Genomic DNA, 18,332 nt, shown 5'->3' with positions numbered 1-18,332 from the left:
ACAACAAACAAATCCTCCCTAACAACAACAACAAAAAACCCTTCAAGGGTCAAATTGCATTATATTTCTTCATGTCAATATACCAAGTAGGGTTAACTTGGGCTGCAAGTGGACTCAAGGCTTGAATCCCAGGTATAGAATATAATTGGAAATACTTATTTTTTGTCTTTTTCTAGAGACAAAATTCAGATGGCCGGCTATGGTTTGTTTGAAAAAGATCCTAACACTGGAGAGTTAAGTAAGACCATTTTTGCTTGATTATGTCACAGCTAGACAATTTCTGTTTAATTTGGGGTTTTGTGCACTTTTGAAATTAAATTTTATTTAAAAAATGTTTTGACACATAGTATTTCTTCCGTTCTTCTTTTAACTTCAATTTCTCTTGAAGAATACATTTCTTTTAGTTGGTAATATCCTGAATAAGATAAAATATCCGTCTTGTTAACATAGCATTTAATTTAATGTGTATAGAATTCAACACTATAAAGTGCTTTGTTCTTTTCACTTTTTTGTAGTGGAAACAGAACCAAGTAAACTGCAGTGTGTAGAAATGGATGTTGCTAGCTGTGAGGATATCAGACACAAAAAGTGTTATGACAATGTGCCGTATGATAACAGGATGTGTTACAAAAAATCTAACATGCGTACATGTCCGGTGAGTTGGCATTACTGTTATCATTATTGTATATTTACTGTGTAGACAGCAATTATCCTGAAACAAACTCATAACAAATTACATTTTTGTCTCTCGCAGGGTGATTCTGGTGGTGGAGTGATATACGATAATAAGATCTATGGTGTACACATAGGTAGTAGTAGTTGTGGCTGTACTAGACTATCTGTTTCTGTAAAAGTCTGTCCTTACATGAAATGGATAAATGAGAAAATTAATCCAAGAAGTAATGGAAAATAACTGAATGAAAATAACATCCAGAATAAACAATCATCTCTACATGAAACTTGTGTGCTGTGTGTTGTTTCTACTCTAGAATATCTTCATGTTAACTGCAAATTGTGAACCTTTTTCTTTGGTCTAAAATATTGTGTCAGATTTGCAGCTTGTGTGTGTTTGAATGTGGTGTCAGGTGTGTAGCAGCTCATCCTGTTGTTGAGAAACTCTCAGACTCACACTGTGAAGATGCAGAAAGGCTTTCTGATCAGACATGCCACCAATCAGCTGCAGGGCCTGAACATGATAAACTTCATAAATCAGAGCTGATTGTTGGGGGTGGAAATGTTTACATGGAGGCTGTTGGCCTCCGTGCACTGAGGGCATTAAAATAAATACAGTAACCATGAAAATAAGTTTTGTTGATAAAATACATTTCTTGAAACCGTCCATTGTTTTGTCCAAACTCTAAACACTGAATCCAATTTTCAAACTAAAAGCAGTGCTTTCAAAATTTACACTAAAGCAAAAAACCTACAAGAACAAAAAATAAACAAAATAAAATGATAGTACATAGTGACATGTTTTATTTCTCATAACACATCATTTCCATCTTGTCTTCAGTCCTGCATTTTTATACTTCTAAGACCAAACTGAAAACTAAACTCTTCATATTCACAAACACTATTTGTTTCAGGATTTCATCATGATTCATTTTCCATATGAGGCAGTGCTTTCAAATTACTTTTGAAGTAGTACAGAGAAATTACTCTTCTCCTCTTCTTTTAAATTGCATCAATATTTTCCAACTGAGCAGTAAAAGGACACGGAAGTCAAACATGAAGCATCAACGTGATGTTTAGATGTCGATTAATATTACAATAAGAGACTAAAATAACTCGCTTTGAACACTTCAGTTTTCTCTCTTGATGCTGCTGTTTGTTTCCTCCTCCACTTGTATTTTTCTGCACTTCAGTGAATGTGCATAGCGCCCTCTGTTGTATGTTTGGGAGAACTGCACTGCATTGTCATCAAATGAAACTGTGCAGAGGTGGAAAATGAGCAAAGGAAGCACATCAACTGAAGAAGCTTCTTGGATCAGAAGTTAAACATCATCCAGAACCTTAAAGAAGTAAAGTCGCTTTCTTTCCAGGCTCCTTAGACAACCATGACCTGGATGACTGAGAACCTACAAACACACATGAGCAGCAGTTTATTTAATGTGGACCTGAGCAGTGCCCAAACCAACAACCAAACAATTTTTATTGAACCCTACTTCAGCCAATCAGCAGTCTTTATCTGTTTCAGCATCAAACACAAACCACACCTTGAAGAGAGGTGACAAATCCACAAACACCTTCAAATGTAAACACACATCACACATGATGAACATGGATCCTAACATAGTTGAAACTTTTTTTTTGTAAAGCCTGATACTAAATGTGTGCAGGCCACCTGAACTGCTTTGTCTCGAGTGCCGCCCACTGGGTTGGTCACTAGAACTGTGTGTTGCCATCACTGGAGCCGTGGTTGGTCTTTTAGATTATTTAGACTGGGACTGTTTTTTGTTGATTAGGCGGCATGGTGTCCTGACGGCTGCCTCTGTTGTTTTTTTCCCAGGAGGAGGAGAGTGGAGCACAGGTGGACAGCAGCCACGGAGCAGAGAGCACGGAGTTTTGGGTGAAGACATGACACAGGAGTCGAGGGAGCTCACTGGATTGTTGTGTTGTCTTATTTACTCCACTGTAAATAAAGAGCACTGTCCATCGCACGAGTCCTGCTTTTGGGTCCTCCTTCCCCACTTCACAAAGACTGAAACTAATTATACAGGTAATAATAAAGGAACCAAAAGTTCACATCTATAGCTTTAAATTTGGACAAATCTGTCAACACAACCATCATGAATAGAATAAAATACAAACAAACACTGAAACTAATGAAAAATTACACATGATATATGAACTGTGGAAACTAACTGAACAATAAAACTCAGAATAAACAAATTCAAACATTATATGAAAGGTATAAACTGATTTGCATCTTATTGATTTGCAGGCTCACTTTGCTCCAGGACTTGACGACTGGCCCAACCCGTACAGTCTTTGTCTCTTAATACTGAATGTTGAAAACTGATACTCATGGACACCTTATTTCAGCCTCTTTACTTTGCATAAGAGACCCAAAGCTTTACATCAACATGATGTTGTCTAGTGGACCAGCACGTCCATTACATGTTTTGCTGTTATTGCTGTTTGTTACGAGTTCAAATATTGAGGGTGAGCACAAAACAATAATGGTCCAGAAGAGCTTCGGTCAAACAATGTTTTTAATGAACACGCGCGTGGGGAGATGAACACTGCCCACAGACAGCATCGATCTCCGCCCAATGATACACAAGCAGTTGTTTTATACCATCAGGGTTTACTTTTATGACGCACCCTCATGCGTCAAGCAGATACAACACAGGCATAAGTTTCAAAACCACAAATGTTCTGTTGACGACTTTGGACACATTTAAAAGGACATCTTCTCCGTCTGGAGGCCAGGTGCTTCCTATTAATCTTCTAACTCTCGCTTATCTCCTGGAACAAACTGTCCCTTAGGCAGACACAATTTTGCAGTCACAAGCTTTTGCAAACTATTATTTGAACTCTTACACCAACAACGCCGTTAAACTCGCCCTCCCAGAAGCCATCGTCCTCGTGGGTCTCTCTGCTCAGGATGGGGATGATGGCGCCTTCTGGGAACGACAGCTCATCTTCCGTTTGTCCGCGTAGTCGTACAAAGCCTTTGCGAATGAAACTGCAACACAGACAGTGGCAACGAGGGTATTAAACAAAGCAGGAAATCAAAACTCCGATATTATCTGGTGGAGGCGGATCTCACTCCTCGAGTCTCCGTTGACGGAGCCGGTTGGGAGTTCGGTTTCAGGTTCGGTGGAGTTGCTGGAGGAATGGGATCGGGCGTCCAGCGCGGCCAGCGACTGCAGCATGCTCAGCAGGCTGTTGGAGGAGGGCAGCTGCAGGTATTTCTCCGGGACGTAGCCCACCTGTCCGCTACGGTTTCTGGCCTGGAAACACAGACAATGCACACAGACGATGACAACAGCCAAAAATGTTTCAACAGGAAAACTCCTAATGAGAAAAAATAAAGTCAGATGTAAAGAGTAGGGCTGTAACAATATCACTGCATCGTCGCCAGAATTTAATAACAGCCACAAAGAGAATAATAGGAGAGCTTTTGTTCTCTCTTCCTGAATTAACGAGAAATCTAAAATCCTAAACAAGCCTCTGCTGAATTCATGAAGCTTGATTTCATGAACACCGGTGGCCTCCCCTTCCGCTGCTTACTTATTTTCATTCAGATTGAAAACACTCAGAGGTATTGGGATCTCTGTTGGGGCATGCTGTGGGGAATCACAGCACTAAAACAGATCTATATAAATGATATTGCTCACATTTTTATGTATGATTATATTCATTAAAATAAATACCCCATTAAAACACTATATCTGTATATGAAAAGATAATCACCTAAGTAAATATACATAAAATATTGGCTCAACACGTGGAACATTTGCACAATGGCTCACAGGAAAGCCAGACTTACACAATAAACAAAAGTAAAACAGCAACAATGCACAATGTTCCTTCAGGGAAATGATCTGAAAACAACCACACACAAAGTACACAATGACTACACACCAGCAGCTCTGCAGAGGCGTTTATAAAAGAATGACTTCACACAATGATGGGAGCATCCACAGCTGACATTTCTACATTTAAGTAGACACCACTGACCACCCGAAAAATGTCCTCAAAGACTTCTCAAATTTTCTCCCAAAGGTCCAGGAGCAACTTTGTAACAGTCTGTGACAAACAAAGTGAAAATGACAACTAAGTAGCTGGGAGATCATCAAATTAACATTTTATATCCATGACCAGGTCACTCCACAGATCTCAAACTGATCAAGAGTCCACGAACCGCTGTTAAAAAGCAGAAGCTGACAAACTGTGATCAAACCGGAGCGCTGCTGAGGCAGGATTGGATCACCATCAATCAGGATTTGGTCCAGATTTTCAGTAGCTGCACTTAAGGTATGAATTTAAAAACTGCCTCATTCATGAATTATTGCATTCACAAACTTGGGTGCCATGCCCGCCCACCTGCCTGCCCGGCTGGGTGACGAGAATCTCCCATCAGCCCTTTACGGCTGCAGGGCCAAAAAAGAAGCAGAGAACTGTGTATTTGTACATTTTTTGATTTGTCTTTATGTTCAGCAGAGCTTCTACCACCCAGGCCAACCTGACCTGCCTCAATGCACCGCAGGCATTTTAGTTGAATTATTCTAATTCCTGAAGCCACATCAGTTCAACTGATCCCAGAGAAACACTAAAACGTCCAGTAGATAGTCTGTACCGGTGCGGGGTCTTATAAAAACTGAAACTAAATGTTTGTCAAACAGTCTAAGAGCCAGAGAGTGAACTAATACACAAAACAACCAACCCTCAAACATGAGAGTGCATCTGCTACATAACTGTGTTTGTGTTATTTTTGTACCTTGACCCAGTCCTCCATGTCGCCATCATCGATGACCTCCAAGATTTCCTGCTCCTCGATGGTCAGCTCGTCTGGCTGAGAAGCCTGCAGACAGACAAACACGTTCATTCAAATTAAAGCTGCGATGTAACAGTTTAACCATCTTCATTTCACCCGTGATGTATATTTTTCAAATACCGCCACACTGGTGAACGGACAAAAATGCTCACTGTGGCTTCAATAACATCAGCCAGAACACTGAAGAAAACACTGAGACCATGCCTGCATTTATACCACACTTTACTCAGGATTCAGGTAATATAAAACAACTAATACTCCAAAGCAGCACAAAACTCAGACTTAAACTAGAATTTCTGTACAAATTCAAAGAGCAGGTGTTTTAAGCCTGGACACAGAATCATTAGTGCCACAAAGTTTGGGAAAGTAAATCTAAATGGGGGTTAAACACGACTGGAACTGATTAAAAACAGCCAAAACAAAAAGTGGCTTCACTTCAAAGTCAGAATTATAACTGGTATCCCAGTATTCGCTGCCTGTCTGTTGTCAGACGCATTTGTGTGACCATAAATACCACTTAAGTGGGAAAAGGAACTTCTGGTCATCTCTGCTTGGACTGCTGACTCAAGTGTCAAAAAATGATTTGATAGAGGAACTTGTATTGGAAAAAAGAGGAGCAGGGTATTGATCCCTGTTGATTTACCCGTCAGTCTACAGTCATAACTTTACCTATGACTAAAATCTGACACAAATGAGCATCTTCTGAAGGATGTCACCAGTCCTTCACCTGGTGACATGTTAAAGATCCACGTCCAATCCAAATATTTAATTAAAAGTGGAGGTTGTGCATTTATTTAGGAAGATAAACAGTCTGATAAAGTCGGAACAAACACGAGCTGGAAATAGTCCCACGGTGAGGAAATGAGACGACACATCTGTAAATAAAAACTAAAAATGGGAAATAATCTAAGTTCCTGTGCAGGGCAAGGAGTACAGTACAAAGTTCACTGTTCTGCCTTCAGGCTCATAGTTCAGACTAACAAAGATAAAGACCAATCACGCAGGACTTATTATGTTTCCTGCTTTGACTTCTTACCCAGACTGTTCCATAATGTGTGTGCAGCACTTTTGTGATTAAAATCTATTTAAATTAGTTGTTTATTTCAGTGCAGACAGATTATTGACACTCAAACAATGGAGCTACTTTGTCTGTTACTTACAATTTTTTAGAAAATTAGAACATTTTTTCCTGCTTGTGTATCAATTTAGAGGAAAGGTCATCACCCAGCTTCTCAAGCTTCATACTCCAGTGATCATGAATGTCTAAAAAAAAAAAAAATCTTTTCTGCATCTGGTATTGTTGAGATGTTTAACTCTGGACCAAAAAGGTGGATCTGCTCTGCCTAAAGCCGCTTTGAGCATCAAGGTCCTGAGCCGAGTCCAGTCCGGGCTTTTGTGGCCACGGCCAGCTCAGCTTTCAGGATGCCCGTGAGCTGCTTGTTCCACTCGTCTGACTTTGTATTGATTGTTGTCTAAACAAATTAATCTGTCATCTGTTGAGCTTTGTTCCACTTCTCAACAATCTCCTCTGATCTGTGTTCATTACAGCATTTTACCTGTGGTTTCCAACCTGTGCAGTTCAAACCTGAAGGATCCACATTTCACTTCACTTTTCTGTAGAAATTGATTTTCCGGTAAACTGATTAACACCTCCTGCCAACTAAATTAGTCAAACACGAACCTTATTTTATGCTACAAAATTTGTATTAAAAGCAACCCAAACACTTTGAGATTTGGATTTTAATAGTTTCAAAAATTATTCTTCAAGTTTTACTTGAACATTTTAGAGAAATCATGTTAAGTTCTAAATTTTTAAGGTTGGGGATTTCATTCCATGCATAATAAATACGAGTTTATTTTCCCCAATAATCACTAAAAGCAATCGCATGTGATATTTTATGCATTTAATAATGACTAAAAAGAGAAAAACATCAGTATTTACCGTATCTGAGTCGACAGGCTGGAACATGAAGTCTGGTGCTTGCTGGAACGCCATGTTCTTCTGCACAAACAGCTGCTGGTGAAACTCCTGCAGAACCTGCATGCGTTTCAAGGGAACAGACAAAAATATACATATATACTTATTTAAGGTTTATCACAAGCTTACAAATCAGCCCATGTCTAAACCTGCATAATTAACACTTAGTAAAGCCTTTAGGGTTCAGGCTTGCTCCCTATTTAGTTTTAATTTCTTGCCCACATTTATTTCTATTTAAAATTAACTTTGAAAAAAAAAAAAAGACCTCCAGCTGAATGAATTGTGGCCAGTGATCCGTGTAGCTTTGGGCCACATTTATAATTTTTTATTTTCCATTACTCTGTCAGTTTATTTCTGTTGTATTAAGTTATGTGATTTGCTTATAAAATGAACCCAAATCAGCTTTTTATTATTTTAAACAAGTCAAATAAAAGAAAACGCCAATAACAATTAAGAGAATGACCATAAAGCCGTTTCTGGTTACTATCAGCTGATCTGAATGCTGATGACCACTCTGGTGTTTGTGGTCACAGCCTGACATTAAAAACGTATCACAGGCTCGAGTTCACCGCCTGCCTATTTTCACACAGACTATTTTTAACTCTCCAGCTGCTGAAAGCTTAAAGAGACAGTTAACAAATTACATAACATATCACTGTAAGTAACACAGGTGAAGGTACAAACAGTTTTAATTCTAATTTCAGGTTTTTTCTAAAGCCAGCTAAAGCAGCCGGGGACTGGACCACAACCTGGACCACAAAGCTCTCTGCCCACCCGAGGGAGGACGAAGTACCTGTGTGGATATTTTAAGCTGAACTCATGGGGCACAGCTATTAGCTGTTCTGGAAAACAAAGAAACCTCCCCAGTACTGGTCCCAGGCTAGTAACTTTGGTCTTTTGAATTGTACTTAAGTTTGGCCCCTCATCAAGAACCAGTTGCCTTGGGGAGACCATACCAGGGGACAGCATAGCTTCTCCTCCTCAACTGCGATCATTCACAGAAAGGAAAGGAGCCAGTGTAGGTGGTTTGACTGGCATCTGAAATAGGAGGCCTCCAGAATGTCTCCTAGACGAGCTGGTAAGGGCAGACCAAACACACACTGGACACATTATGTATCTCGGCCGGCTCGCCGTGGTATCCCAGTATTCGCTGCCTGTCTGTTGTCAGACGCATTTGTGTGACCATAAATACCACTTAAGTGGGAAAAGGAACTTCTGGACATCTCTGCTTGGACTGCTGACTCAAGTGTCAAAAAATGATTTGATAGAGGAACTTTTATTGGAAAAAAGAGGAGCAGGGTATTGATCCCTGTTGATTTACCCGTCAGTCTACAGTCATACCTTTACCTATGACTAAAATCTGACACAAATGAGCATCTTCTGAAGGATGTCTGACCTCTGCCTTAGAAACACGATGAAGAGCTGAGTTATTTGGAAAGCTACTCGTTTACACCGAAAGGCACCAGAGTGGCGGCTCACTGTTCTCCAGGAAGAGCAGAAGTAGGTGGCTGGGGAGGGGGACGTCTGGGCATCATGACCGGACTCAGATAAGCAGCAGAAAATAGATGGAAGGAAATCAGGTTTAGTAATATCAGTTTTATATTCTTTAATCTTGTACACCGTATAAATGCCTAACATTTTAATCAGGCTTCCTGTAGAAACAAGATGCTGCTGCGTCTCTGCTCACATGGAGAGGCAGAGGTTGAGGTTGTGTGTGAGAAATATATTACTATGAATTACAAGGCTAACAATTACACCAAACTGCCAGGCTTGACACCATCTGAAAAGTAAAATGAGCATAAAATGAGCAGCTTACCCAAGCCAAGTTAAATAGTATCCCACAAGTAGCTCATTTTACTTTTGCTCCCCCAACTTATTTAATCAACCAGCCACAGTGTGGAGCTGACATTCCAATCAAGCTTAATCAAACAATTAAGCTCTCTCTTTCATAGATATAAATAACTGCTGCTAGCTATGACGTTTAAGGAGTGAATAGTGAACTTCTTTTAATGGTGTGTTTAATTAATTTTATTTAATAACTTGTGACCTTTGAGTCCCTTCCTTGCAAGAATTATGGCCAATGACGGAAATGTATGTATTACATTTAAGATTGGAAAACAATATCAATGCCACAAACGTGAGTTGTCATATACATCTATGAGTTAATCTGCACAACCGTGTGCACATGTGCTCTGTGCATGTACACACACAAAGAATTGACCTTCGTTCCTTAAATTTGTAGCATTGCCTCTGTGCTGACTGATGGTGCTCAGTGGCTTTTGCTTCTTGCTTTTAAATCAGATGTCACTCTCAACATAAACACAAGCTACAGCAGCCAAGCAGTCTTAGCTGAGGAAACAAAGATACATTTCCTCATTTAATGTAAAATATTGTGGTGATGTTATGTTATATTAGGCAGGCAGCTGCCCAAATAACACTGTGACAATCAAAAGTATATCTATTTTGAACGCCTCAGCTGGAAAAATTCAAAATGGTTTGTAAAGTTGGCCACAGGTCTGTATGTAAATGGGAGTTAAAACATTGCTTCATATTTGGATATGTATGATGTTAGTGTTTCTAAAATACTAAAAAATGTGTTTATTAACAAAGTAAACTAAAAATAGACATTATTAAACTTTATACTTTTAACTACTGAATTGAACATAATATGAGATAATGTGTTTCCACTGTGGGAATGATGGATCCAATGACAAATAACTTTCAGATTAGTAAAGCTATATTTTTAATCTTTCTAGTTTTCCATTTCTATTTAGATGATTTATATTTATATTTAAAAGGAACAGGATCATAACAAAATAACACCACTGCAAGTGTAACAAAAATATGTTGAAATCAAATGGTATGTTATTTGAAATCAATATGAAACAATGACACATGCATTTTATCCAATTTTTTTATTTATTTAATTTTTCCCAATTGTCCAAATTAGTCTGTGATTTGCCTTATTGTCCAACAAATCATATTTATATACAAATATATGTGACTCTCAAATATGATTTAAATGGATCATTCCTCACTTGATGACGAATTATCCATTTAAATATTTGCAGAGTCCTAAACTTGATGCCAGTGAACTTATCAGCGGTTGGTTTTAAGAAAAAAAGCCCAAAAAATCCCCTATGAGCAAGCACTTGGCGACGGTGGGGAGGAAAAACTCCCTTTTAACAGGGAGAAACCTCCGACAGAACCAGGCTCAGGAAGGGGTGGCCATCTGTCGCTGCCGAGTGGGCTTAAAATGTTCACTGTCCATCCTCCTTCTGACAGGAACTTCCTACAGACCAGGTATGAAGGATGCCTGAGTGGATATACAAAACTCACAAGTTCCTGGCTCTCACGGCTCCTCTGCAGAGGGTTAGTCGAAGAAGGAGGGGCATCGCGAGGGGCGTCGGGGGACGGGGGACTGTGCCTCACTGCCCTCCCCTTCTCCAAGAAACCCATCTTCAACCGAGCCGAGAGAGCCGGGAACTTGTGAGGTGTGCATGTCCTGGTGAGCCTCCACCGTTTTATGGGTGGGTGCAGCCTCGACTGTACAGAGACAGACCAGACCAGCTGCACCACACAGACACTTCAAACCTGATCTGTGGACAATAAACAGACACACACAGACAGACAGACACACATATACACACACACACACACACACACACACACACACACACACACACACACACACACAGACAGACACACATATATACACACACACAAACACACACACACACACACACACACACACACAGACAGACACACATATACACACACACACACACACACACACACACACACATACATACATACATACATACATCTTACTATTAAAAAAATAAATAAAGTTAGGGTTCCTAACAATTAGCAATACAAGACATAAATACACACATAAACATTACAAGACGTAAAAACAAGTCAAAGATATTTGCAACAAACAGACCTCAGTGCAAGGAAGTTACTTACCAGCAATCCAAGACATACATACAGACATAAGCATTACAAGACATAAAAACAAGTCAAAGATATTTGCAACAAACAGACCTCAGTGCAAGAAAGTTACTTAACAGCAATTGAAGACATACATACAGACATAAGCATTACAAGACATAAAAACAAGTCAAAGATATTTGCAACAAACAGACCTCAGTGCAAGAAAGTTACTTACCAGCAATACAAGACATAAGTACAAATATAAACATTATAAGACATAAAAACAGGTCAAAGATATTTGCAACAAAAAGACCTCAGTGCAAGAAAGTTACTTAACAGCAATTGAAGACATACATACACACATAAACATTAAAAGACATAAAAACAAGTCAAAGATATTTGCAATAAACAGACCTCAGTGCAAGAAAGTTACTTACCGGCAATACAAGACATAAATACACACATAAACATTACAAGACATAAAAACAAGTCAAAGATATTTGCAACAAACAGACCTCAGTGCAAGAAAGTTACTTAACAGCAATTGAAGACATACATACACACATAAACATTAAAAGACATAAAAACAAGTCAAAGATATTTGCAATAAACAGACCTCAGTGCAAGAAAGTTACTTACCAGCAATACAAGACATAAATACACACATAAACATTACAAGACATAAAAACAAGTCAAAGATATTTGCAACAAACAGACCTCAGTGCAAGAAAGTTACTTACCAGCAATTGAAGACATAAATAGACACATAAACATTAGAAGACATAAAAACAAGTCAAAGATATTTGCAACAAAAAGACCTCAGTGCAAGAAAGTTACTTAACAGCAATTGAAGACATACATACACACATAAACATTAAAAGACATAAAAACAAGTCAAAGATATTTGCAACAAAAAGACCTCAGTGCAAGAAAGTTACTTAACAGCAATTGAAGACATACATACACACATAAACATTACAAGACATAAAAACAAGTCAAAGATATTTGCAACAAACAGACCTCAGTGCAAGAAAGTTACTTACCAGCAATTGAAGACATAAATAGACACATAAACATTACAAGACATAAAAACAAGTCAAAGATATTTGCAACAAACAGACCTCAGTGCAAGAAAGTTACTTAACAGCAATTGAAGACATACATACACACATAAACATTAAAAGACATAAAAACAAGTCAAAGATATTTGCAATAAACAGACCTCAGTGCAAGAAAGTTACTTACCAGCAATACAAGACATAAATACACACATAAACATTACAAGACATAAAAACAAGTCAAAGATATTTGCAACAAACAGACCTCAGTGCAAGAAAGTTACTTACCAGCAATTGAAGACATAAATAGACACATAAACATTAGAAGACATAAAAACAAGTCAAAGATATTTGCAACAAAAAGACCTCAGTGCAAGAAAGTTACTTAACAGCAATTGAAGACATACATACACATATAAACATTACAAGACATAAAAACAAGTCAAAGATATTTGCAATAAACAGACCTCAGTGCAAGAAAGTTACTTACCAGCAATACAAGACATAAATACACATATAAACATTACAAGACATAAAAACAAGTCAAAGATATTTGCAATAAACAGACCTCAGTGCAAGAAAGTTACTTACCAGCAATACAAGACATAAATACACACATAAACATTAGAAGACATAAAAACAAGTCAAAGATATTTGCAACAAACAGACCTCAGTGCAAGAAAGTTACTTAACAGCAATTGAAGACATACATACACATATAAACATTACAAGACATAAAAACAAGTCAAAGATATTTGCAACAAACAGACCTCAGTGCAAGAAAGTTACTTACCAGCAATACAAGACATACATACACATATAAACATTACAAGACATAAAAACAAGTCAAAGATATTTGCAATAAACAGACCTCAGTGCAAGAAAGTTACTTACCAGCAATACAAGACATAAATACACATATAAACATTACAAGACATAAAAACAAGTCAAAGATATTTGCAATAAACAGACCTCAGTGCAAGAAAGTTACTTACCAGCAATACAAGACATAAATACACATATAAACATTACAAGATATAAAAACAAGTCAAAGATATTTGCAACAAACAGACCTCAGTGCAAGAAAGTTACTTACCAGCAATTGAAGACATAAATACACACAAAAACATTAGAAGACATAAAAACAAGTCAAAGATATTTGCAACAAACAGACCTCAGTGCAAGAAAGTTACTTACCAGCAATCCAAGACATACATACACACATAAACATTACAAGACATAAATACACAAATAAACATTAGAAGACATAAAAACAAGTCAAAGATATTTGCAACAAACAGACCTCAGTGCAAGAAAGTTACTTACCAGCAATTGAAGACATAAGTACAAATATAAACATTATAAGACATAAAAGCAAGTCAAAGATATTTGCAACAAACAGACCTCAGTGCAAGAAAGTTACTTACCAGCAATCCAAGACATACATACACACATAAACATTAGAAGACATAAAAACAAGTCAAAGATATTTGCAACAAACAGACCTCAGTGCAAGAAAGTTACTTACCAGCAATTGAAGACATAAGTAGAAATATAAACATTATAAGACATAAAAACAGGTCAAAGATATTTGCAATAAACAGACCTCAGTGCAAGAAAGTTACTTACCAGCAATACAAGACATAAGTACAAATATAAACATTATAAGACATAAAAACAGGTCAAAGATATTTGCAACAAACAGACCTAAGTGCAAGAAAGTTACTTACCAGCAATCCAAGACATACATACACACATAATCATTACAAGACATAAATACACACATAAACATTATAAGACATAAAAACAAGTCAAAGATATTTGCAACAAACAGACCTCAGTGCAAGAAAGTTACTTACCAGCAATACAAGACATAAGTACAAATATAAACATTATAAGACATAAAAACAGGTCAAAGATATTTGCAACAAACAGACCTCAGTGCAAGAAAGTTACTTACCAGCAATACAAGACATAAATACACACATAAACATTACAAGACATAAAAACAGGTCAAAGATATTTGCAACAAACAGACCTCAGTGCAAGAAAGTTACTTACCAGCAATACAAGACATAAATACACACATAAACATTATAAGACATAAAAACAGGTCAAAGATATTTGCAACAAACAGACCTCAGTGCAAGAAAGTTACTTACCAGCAATACAAGACATAAGTACAAATATAAACATTATAAGACATAAAAACAGGTCAAAGATATTTGCAACAAACAGACCTCAGTGCAAGAAAGTTACTTACCAGCAATACAAGACATAAGTACAAATATAAACATTATAAGACATAAAAACAGGTCAAAGATATTTGCAACAAACAGACCTCAGTGCAAGAAAGTTACTTACCAGCAATACAAGACATAAGTACAAATATAAACATTATAAGACATAAAAACAGGTCAAAGATATTTGCAACAAACAGACCTCAGTGCAAGAAAGTTACTTAAGAGCAATTGAAGACATACATACAGACATAAACATTATAAGACATAAAAACAAGTCAAAGATATTTGCAACAAACAGACCTCAGTGCAAGAAAGTTACTTAACAGCAATATAAGACATAAATACACACATAAACATTATAAGACATAAAAACAGGTCAAAGATATTTGCAATAAACAGACCTAAGTGCAAGAAAGTTACTTACCAGCAATACAAGACATAAATACACATATAAACATGATAAGACATAAAAACAAGTCAAAGATATTTGCAACAAACAGACCTCAGTGCAAGAAAGTTACTTACCAGCAATCCAAGACATACATACACACATAAACATTACAAGACATAAAAACAAGTCAAAGATATTTGCAACAAACAGACCTCAGTGCAAGAAAGTTACTTACCAGCAATTGAAGACATAAGTAGAAATATAAACATTATAAGACATAAAAACAGGTCAAAGATATTTGCAATAAACAGACCTCAGTGCAAGAAAGTTACTTACCAGCAATTGAAGACATAAGTAGAAATATAAACATTATAAGACATAAAAACAGGTCAAAGATATTTGCAACAAACAGACCTCAGTGCAAGAAAGTTACTTACCAGCAATCCAAGACATACATACACACATAATCATTACAAGACATAAATACACACATAAACATTATAAGACATAAAAACAAGTCAAAGATATTTGCAACAAACAGACCTCAGTGCAAGAAAGTTACTTACCAGCAATACAAGACATAAGTACAAATATAAACATTATAAGACATAAAAACAGGTCAAAGATATTTGCAACAAACAGACCTCAGTGCAAGAAAGTTACTTACCAGCAATACAAGACATAAATACACACATAAACATTACAATACATAAAAACAGGTCAAAGATATTTGCAACAAACAGACCTAAGTGCAAGAAAGTTACTTACCAGCAATACAAGACATAAATACACACATAAACATTATAAGACATAAAAACAGGTCAAAGATATTTGCAACAAACAGACCTCAGTGCAAGAAAGTTACTTACCAGCAATACAAGACATAAGTACAAATATAAACATTATAAGACATAAAAACAGGTCAAAGATATTTGCAACAAACAGACCTCAGTGCAAGAAAGTTACTTACCAGCAATACAAGACATAAGTACAAATATAAACATTGTAAGACATAAAAACAGGTCAAAGATATTTGCAACAAACAGACCTCAGTGCAAGAAAGTTACTTACCAGCAATACAAGACATAAGTACAAATATAAACATTATAAGACATAAAAACAGGTCAAAGATATTTGCAACAAACAGACCTCAGTGCAAGAAAGTTACTTAAGAGCAATTGAAGACATACATACAGACATAAACATTATAAGACATAAAAACAAGTCAAAGATATTTGCAACAAACAGACCTCAGTGCAAGAAAGTTACTTAACAGCAATACAAGACATAAATACACACATAAACATTATAAGACATAAAAACAGGTCAAAGATATTTCCAATAAACAGACCTAAGTGCAAGAAAGTTACTTACCAGCAATACAAGACATAAATACACATATAAACATGATAAGACATAAAAACAAGTCAAAGATATTTGCAACAAACAGACCTAAGTGCAAGAAAGTTACTTACCAGCAATACAAGACATAAGTACAAATATAAATATTAGAAGACATAAAAACAGGTCAAAGATATTTGCAACAAACAGACCTCAGTGCAAGAAAGTTACTTAACAGCAATTGAAGACATAAATACACATATAAACATGATAAGACATAAAAACAAGTCAAAGATATTTGCAACAAACAGACCTAAGTGCAAGAAAGTTACTTACCAGCAATACAAGACATGAGTACAAATATAAACATTATAAGACATAAAAGCAAGTCAAAGATATTTGCAACAAACAGACCTAAGTGCAAGAAAGTTACTTAAGAGCAATTGAAGACATACATACAAATATAAACATTATAAGACATAAAAACAAGTCAAAGATATTTGCAACAAACAGACCTCAGTGCAAGAAAGTTACTTACCAGCAATTGAAGACATACATACAAATATAAACATTATAAGACATAAAAGCAAGTCAAAGATATTTGCAACAAACAGACCTCAGTGCAAGAAAGTTACTTACCAGCAATCCAAGACATACATACACACATAAACATTAGAAGACATAAAAACAAGTCAAAGATATTTGCAACAAACAGACCTCAGTGCAATAAAGTTACTTACCAGCAATCCAAGACATAAGTACAAATATAAACATGATAAGACATAAAAACAAGTCAAAGATATTTGCAACAAACAGACCTCAGTGCAATAAAGTTACTTACCAGCAATCCAAGACATAAGTACAAATATAAACATGATAAGACATAAAAACAAGTCAAAGATATTTGCAACAAACAGACCTAAGTGCAAGAAAGTTACTTAAGAGCAATTGAAGACATACATACAGACATAAACATTATAAGACATAAAAACAAGTCAAAGATATTTGCAACAAACAGACCTCAGTGCAAGAAAGTTACTTACCAGCAATACAAGACATAAATACACACATAAACATTAGAAGACATAAAAACAAGTCAAAGATATTTGCAACAAACAGACCTCAGTGCAAGAAAGTTACTTAAGAGCAATTGAAGACATACATACAGACATAAACATTATAAGACATAAAAACAAGTCAAAGATATTTGCAACAAACAGACCTCAGTGCAAGAAAGTTACTTACCAGCAATTGAAGACATACATACAGACATAAACATTATAAGACATAAAAACAAGTCAAAGATATTTGCAACAAACAGACCTCAGTGTAAGAAAGTTACTTACCAGCAATACAAGACATAAATACACAGATAAACATTACAAGACATAAAAACAGGTCAAAGATATTTGCAACAAACAGACCTCAGTGCAAGAAAGTTACTTACCAGCAATACAAGACATAAATACAAATATAAACATTATAAGACATAAAAACAGGTCAAAGATATTTGCAATAAACAGACCTCAGTGCAAGAAAGTTACTTACCAGCAATACAAGACATAAGTACAAATATAAACATTATAAGACATAAAAACAGGTCAAAGATATTTCCAATAAACAGACCTAAGTGCAAGAAAGTTACTTACCAGCAATACAAGACATACATACAGACATAAACATTATAAGACATAAAAACAGGTCAAAGATATTTGCAACAAACAGACCTCAGTGCAAGAAAGTTACTTACCAGCAATACAAGACATAAATACACACATAAACATTATAAGACATAAAAACAGGTCAAAGATATTTGCAACAAACAGACCTCAGTGCAAGAAAGTTACTTACCAGCAATACAAGACATAAATACACAGAT

The 18,332-nt window shown here is 36.3% G+C and overlaps 1 protein-coding gene across 2 annotated transcripts; it reads right to left on the bottom strand.

Moving 5' to 3' along the window:
* Positions 1–1,126: 1,126 nt before the first annotated feature.
* On the bottom strand, positions 1,127–15,267 carry LOC146572087 (F-BAR and double SH3 domains protein 2-like). 2 transcript variants are annotated; one of them, XM_085276094.1, is made up of 6 exons: positions 15,224–15,264; positions 8,881–13,781; positions 7,449–7,544; positions 5,450–5,533; positions 3,776–3,959; positions 1,127–3,691 (listed from the first exon to the last, which is right to left on the bottom strand). In XM_085276094.1, exons 3-6 carry the CDS (start codon positions 7,500–7,502, stop codon positions 3,606–3,608), a joined length of 408 nt encoding a protein of 135 aa, XP_085132220.1. In that variant the 5' UTR covers positions 7,503–7,544; positions 8,881–13,781; positions 15,224–15,264; the 3' UTR covers positions 1,127–3,605. The 2 variants fall into 2 exon arrangements, with proteins under 2 accessions (XP_085132220.1, XP_085132219.1); XM_085276093.1 differs by having other exon boundaries at positions 7,449–13,781; positions 15,224–15,267.
* Between the last annotated feature and the right edge of the window lie 3,065 nt (positions 15,268–18,332).

The sequence above is a fragment of the Mchenga conophoros genome, linkage group LG6 (assembly GCF_057382185.1).
Source record: "Mchenga conophoros isolate Kocher_MC1m ecotype Shallow Benthic linkage group LG6, M_conophoros_male_GT1.1, whole genome shotgun sequence".
NCBI lineage: Eukaryota > Metazoa > Chordata > Actinopteri > Cichliformes > Cichlidae > Mchenga > Mchenga conophoros.
This window is presented reverse-complemented; position numbering and strand designations above follow the sequence as displayed.